Raw genomic sequence first — 6,397 nt, forward strand, 5'->3', positions numbered from 1 at the left:
CTTCTGGCTCCATCCTGCTTCATTCCTCTTCAGTCTCCTCTCCAGATTCTTCTCCTCCCTGCTCAGCTGCACCCTCCTTTGGGTGGGGTGGGGAACCTGGGGCCTCCCCTTTTCCCGGGGACCCCTCTGTTACAATAGCAAAGCAGGAGCCCACCTGAGTCCCCCAGAATCCCAGAAGCCGCATCACAGGGATGGCCAGGCAGGCCCTCCTTCCCACCCCCCACCCCCTGTCACTTTGGATCACCCTGTCCTCTGCCAACATGCAGGACAGGTCCTCAGTGTGTAGATAGATTCAACTGTCACCAGGGTCTGAAGCCAGAGATTGTTACAGGTGGCGCCCTCTGGAGGAGGTGCAGGTGAGGATGGAGAACCCCAGGAAAAATGCCAACAAAGTATTGCACTTGGGTGGAGACTGATAAGAACAAGGGGCTGCGGAAACAGCCTCAGGACTCAGCATTAGGGAATCAGCCATTTGGGATGATCAGTAATTGGAGGGGGAGCCAGCGATTACTACCCCCACTGTGCTGATCTCCCAGAAGGCTGGTGCGGCCTCTGAAGGTCACGGAGAGGCTCCAGCAGCCAGAGTCAGAGAGGAAAAGTTTGGAGGCTGTTCAAGTAGCTGAGCTACTGAAACTGCTCCTGATTCTGCTGGATTGCAGCCTGACAAGGAAGGCTGAGACCAGAGCAGGGAGGCGAGGGGCTGGGCTCACTGAGCTTTGAGTGTGGCTCTTTGTAGGGTCCTTCAGCCACCACAGCTACTTTTTTGAATGTCTCGGGTCTGGTGCTGTGCTGGGGCATCTCAGCAGCTCAGTGAGCATCTCCTGTTGTGTGTCTGCTGTCTCTGAGTTGGATCCTGACCAGCTCAGTGATGGGAAGACACCATCTTCGGGCCTTTTGTGTTGCAGACTTTAAAACACTGGACAGGACTTCAGGGGAGTGAACAGCCATTTTGGGCCTCAGTAGCTCTTTGCTTTTCTCTGGTTTGTTAAATAAATCCTGCTATTGTTGTTCTTTGAGCCTGAGTAGTCTTGCAATTGTGTGTGTAGGTGAAAAACTCAGATGGGTCCTCCCTGGTGGTGCAAGGACCACACTATGAAGCTACCCACAGCCACTGCAGCACAAATTTGATCCCCGGCCAGGGAGGTGACCCACATGGCGTGGCGGACCTCTCCTGACCTGTCCACTGCTCCCCTCAGCAGTGTACTTCGTCAGTCAGCCTGCTCTGCTCCCCACTCTGTGTCTAGTAATCCTCTCACTGTCTGCACCTCTGGCTTGATCCCAGTTCTGTATGCATATGCAAATAAATCTTAAAAAAAAAAAAAAAAGAGACCATGACTGGTGAATGGTTTGGGCATGTCATTGGACAGTCTGTTGCCTCTTGCCCTGTATCAAAACTACTTTCCTTCTCAAACTCTGGCTCTTTACTGGCTGAGGCCCTCAGCCCAGCCATCAGCAGCAACTTCTGAAGTCTTTATTAAGAGCTGAATAACACGCTGAAGCAGACTTCGAGTGTTGTCCACACTACAGAGCAGGAGAAAAAGGTGGAGTTGGGGTATGCCTTGGGGCCTGAGATCTTCAAACCCCTCTCCCCCACCAAGTATCTGAGGCTGGCAAAGGAATTGCCATGACTGATCCAGTCTTGGTTTTTGCGTATTGCCTGAAGCACAATTCAGAAAATTCACAACTTTTGATTTAATTAAAATTTTGCTTTAAACTCATAACTACCACAGTCACCTCTATGATATTAACTCCCCCTCCCATCTGTTCCTCTGTTTACCTTTTTGATAAAGGGTCCATCTCGAAGCAGCTGGCCACGTGTGTATTCTGAAAGATGCCCTTGACTTTGAAAGCCCGGCAGAAGTCGCGAGCCTCGTCCAGGCCCGCCAAGTGGACGCTGCCCTGGCCTTGCATCTCTACAGAGGAGGCCGACTTCTGCAAGGTGACCTCCCTCCCCTCTGCAAAGGCGAAACTCAGGCCTAACGTGACCCAGGCATGTCCACGGAAACAGTTTATCCCACTGGTGTCGTTCAGACTGGCAGGGACCCTGTCACTCTGGGCTTTGTCTTTCTCCCTGAGCAATTTTCCTAAAATGGTATCATTACGTCAATTGTGAATGAATGTATATGGAAACTGTTTTTGTTGCTTTGGAGTATTATCCTGAATGTTTGGGTAGATTTTTCCTTGCTCAAAATATCATTTTCAAAAGCTAAAAGTAGCACTCTTTTATACAATATGGAATGAGAAAATACGGAAGATTGCATTCGACTGATTTATTAATAAGGGAATGTCCAAGGTGCCAAAAGTTCATTGAAAGAGCATTTGATGGGCTAGTGGCTAAATAGGCTTTTTCCTAAGGAATATTAGATTTAGATAGCAGGGTCATCACAGAATCCAGTCATGTCCAGATGGTCATGTGCTATGAGCTTCGGGTCTAGTTTTCTGCTGTGTAGTGGCCAGAGTTCTCCAGGAACAGAACCAAGGGGATATATGTGGGAAGCCCCAGGATCTGCTGGGCAGGCTGAAGACTCCAAGGGGTCTGGGATGTGAGTCCCGACCCAGAATATATGAGAACAGCTGTGGGGAGAGGTGTGAGGTGCAGGCCCAAGGACCGTGGGTGAATGTCGGGGGGTGGGGGGTGGGCCTGTGCTGGTGTCTGGGCCCTGGGTGAGTGTCAGGAGTCCCTGGGAGGATGTTGGTGGGTAGGAGGCAACGCTCAGCTCAGACAGAGAGAGGGAAGTGTCCCTTCAGCAGCCCTCCGAGGCCCCGGGCAGCCTGTCCTCCTGGGAGGGGCCAGTCTTTACTCAGTGTCAATTCAAATGCTGATGGCTCCAGGGAGGGGCCAGTTTAGCTGGCCAGGCTGCCCAGGACATCAGTTGCCACACTGCATGAGAAGATTTCACGTCTGCCTGGCACAATGTTGTGAAGTGCTGCGTGTGATCACACTGTTGTGTAGCAACAGTGCACTGCCTTAGGAAATGAAGTGACCCTAAGAAAGCTTTTACACTCTGCCCCGTGGCTCTTGGCTGTTTCTTCCTGACACCCCCGTGTCAGGCTGATGTCCAGCCTCTGGCGCAGTAGCCACCTGCAAGGCAGGACGCTGCCTGTGGCTTTTCCCAGCAGTGGGAACATTCCAGGAGGCTGTGCCATGTGACAGTCCCGAGTCTCCACAGCGCTCGAGTCTGCAGAGTGCGTCAGCCTCTGAGATCCCTGCAGTGCAGCAAGAAGAGCAACTTTCTCTCTGCAGGCTGGTGCCCACTTACTCTCCAGCACCCCACACGGGGGGCCTTTTCTTCAGCCTCGCCCATACCCAGCATGTTCTATTGCGTTGTTTTTAAATTTAAGGCATTCTGTGCACAGGATAGACTCCTCCCCGTAGGGTGAGACCTCAGCTGCATCAGCAGTCAGCCTTCCTCCCCTCTCCTCCTGTGTGTCCCCTGGTGTGACCATAGGGACCTTCTTTTGGTGCATTCTTCCAGAAATATTGTCCTCTACCTGCACCAGCCATTGCATAGCGACATGCAGGAGCTAGGGACTTGGAGCAGTGAGCTGTTACCTGGGGTGGTTGTGGGTCCGGAGCAGGACTTGGGGCTCTCCTCTGTAGTCCCATAGGATAGAGTGGGGAGGAGGAGCCACTGTGGCTAGGTGTGCCCAGGGAGAACCAGCCAGAGAGGGTGGTGGAGCTGCTTGGTCACCCTGCACCAGTACCGCGCGTACCCCAGGGCCTACACCCCATGGTTACAGGTCAGCCCTCTCCTGAGGACCACGCAGAGCCCCTAGGTGCTGTGTTTCGGGGCTGCCTGTGCCCTCCTCCATCTGTGTTTATCTCCTCCCTTAAACCCAAATTGGTATTCCCAGTATGTTCAGCCTCTTGGCTTTTTACAACTGAGCAATGCCCCCTGGAATGTGCCCTCCCCCTGGGAGGCACTTAGGCCTCAGGGCTGGTGGGGGGGGGCTGAGGGGTGGGGAAGGCTGCCTCTGGCACAGGGTGGAGCTTCAGCTGCCCCTCTTGCTATCTCCTGCTGTCAGGCAGCCACTGTCTTTGCACAGGCCTGCTGCCTTGTGAGCCACCAGCATCAGTGTCCCTGTGTCTTGGTGACCTGGCCCTGCCACCCAAAGGAGATGATTCTATAATGGGAATGAGGGTTCTGGAGTTCAATCCCTGCTGACCACATGGGTTGCGCCCCTGCTAAGTGTACAGGTCCCGGCCGGTGAACCCCAACACCAGAAACAAAGATGGGGGTTTCTCCTCTTAAGACTCAGGTTTAATGTAAGAACTAAGAACGATGCTTCTCATAAGAACTATAAGAGGGAAAAAGCCCTTTCCCAAGCCTATAGCGTGGCTGTGGACACTGTTTCACTGCTTAGTTTAGCAAGGATCAAGATCAGCCACAGCTCCCTTCTTGAGGGTCTGGAGAAATTGCATTGCTCTCGCTTGCCGTCTCTGTGGAAGGACAGCACTGCTTATTCCTATAACTGTCGTTTGTGAGTCACACTTAGTCTGAGCAGCGTGGCCGAGGAGCCCAGGACTGGGGCCGGTCAGCCGACATGTGGCCAAGCATCTGCCTTTGATCATAGACGGCCGCCCTGGGCCCGAGCCGCCTTGCTGACTACTACCCACGTGTGTCCCCCTGAGACCGCCCCCCAGGCCTGACAGTCCTGCTAGTGTACTTTTCCATGTAGAGCATTTGTGGAAATTTGTACTGCCTGAGTAGACTGTTGGAAAGAAAGCTTCATAAAAATACAAAGGGGGGACTCCGGGGGTCCTTGAGGACAGCCTGTCTTTGTCCCCTCCCCTCCCGTCCTTGCCCTGAGCAGTCATGGTCAGCAGCTGGGGAGGCCAGAGCACCTGATGACTTGCTGGGGTGATGACATGTGGTGGCCCCCACATGTTAAAATGTCTGCGGGTTAAAATGTCCGGCAATTGGTTGAAGTTGCCCTGACCCAGCAGCAGTGGGCACAGGTGGGCCCGAGTCCAGTTGGTGGTGTGGAGAGCCTCCAGCCCCGGGAAATGTGGGTAAGGCTGCAGGCCTGGCCTTCGCTGGGCTGGGTCCTGGGCGCCCAGGCTGGTTTCTGCTCCAGCAGGGGTGGAGGAGTGGCCGGGCCCTCTGAACTCAGCTCCTGCCGGCCCCTCTCCACAGGTCTGCACGTCCCTTTTGGAATCATCTTTGGCGGAACCGATTTAAATGAAGACGTGAACCAGAGAGAAAAGAATGAAGTGATGGGGAAAGTCCTTGAAGAAGCCAGGTGAGGCCCGAGGGGGTGTCCCACCAGCGCGGCGTGGAGCGTGGGTGGATTCACGATGGGAAAGGGCCACCCAGCGGCACGTCTTCCTCTTCCCTTCAGTGCTGAGTCCCGCCCACCGCCCTTGAGTGTCCCTCCCACAGTTCTCTCTGGATGGCCATTCTCAGGAGGGGTGCCCAAAGATGGGTGCTCTGGGCATGCTGGGGTGCAGGAGCCCCTGCTTCCTGCAAGGCAGCCCCTCCTCCTGCCCCATCCTCCCTTCTCACCCACCAGTGACATGCCCACTGGGTTTCCGGTGCAGCCACATGGGCCTCCTGGTGGACAGTTCTTTGTTGTGGGGGTCAGTCTGCACCCCCCCAACCCTGGACAAGACTGGGCAGCCCCTACACCTCACAGGCTCAGCCCCTGCCCGGCCCCACATGGGGTCACTGTCCTTGGGTGAGTCAGTGTAGAGCTCGCCCTCTTATCCTGCTGGGGGGCATTGGTGCCCATCTGGAGGGAGCAAAAGGCCAGTGAGCAAGGAGCGCTTTGTCTTCCCAGCCACATGGGTACAGCAAGGATCTAGGGTGGTGCCAATGTCCACCCTCAGCCATGTGTCTGATGCTCCACACGCTCTTATGATGACTGTGCCTTCAGCTCTAGAAGGAGCCCCCCAAAAGCCAAGCCCCCCCAAGCCCATAGCCAGCCTGAGAACAACACTACACAAATCATCTCTGTGTCAATGTGGTGAAAAGAGTGATGATGTCAACAGAAAGCTAAATGTACATGAGTGCCCAGATGGAGGGCCACCCCACTGAGAGGTCATGAGGTCACTGGAGGCTTCTGGGGTGACCCCACAGGAAGGCGGGCTGCTGTGACTTCCTCTTGACTGCAAGTCACTGTTAGCAGGAGGTCCCTTGTAATGTGGATGCACAGACTTATTATGCCGTAGAAAGCCCGCCTTGTGGAGGCCTGCTTGACTTACAAGAGCTGGATATGACCGATGTAGACAGCTTGATGAGGATGGTGGTGAGCATGCATCCCAGCAACCACCCACCTCTTCCAACCCTCCCCATGTCACCTCCCAAGCTCTTCATTATGGTGTTTAAAGATTTACTTATTTAGGCCCTCCCTGGTGGCGCAGCGGGTTAAAGCACAGCAGTGAGAATCTGAAGCC

General features: G+C 54.4%; 1 protein-coding gene across 1 annotated transcript in view; it reads left to right on the top strand.

Moving 5' to 3' along the window:
- The first annotated feature begins 1,331 nt into the window (after positions 1-1,331).
- Positions 1,332-6,397, top strand: part of GLT1D1 (glycosyltransferase 1 domain containing 1) — a 45,650-nt gene continuing 40,584 nt past the window's right edge. Inside the window, exons 1-3 of the mRNA XM_004690638.2 lie at positions 1,332-1,345; positions 1,791-1,939; positions 5,139-5,244. Of these exons, the coding sequence (XP_004690695.1) occupies positions 1,332-1,345; positions 1,791-1,939; positions 5,139-5,244 (269 nt within the window). The remainder of the gene's footprint in view (positions 1,346-1,790; positions 1,940-5,138; positions 5,245-6,397) is intronic.

Source organism: Condylura cristata, unplaced genomic scaffold, assembly GCF_000260355.1.
Source record: "Condylura cristata isolate star-nosed mole 26May11 unplaced genomic scaffold, ConCri1.0 scaffold00029, whole genome shotgun sequence".
Lineage (NCBI taxonomy): Eukaryota > Metazoa > Chordata > Mammalia > Eulipotyphla > Talpidae > Condylura > Condylura cristata.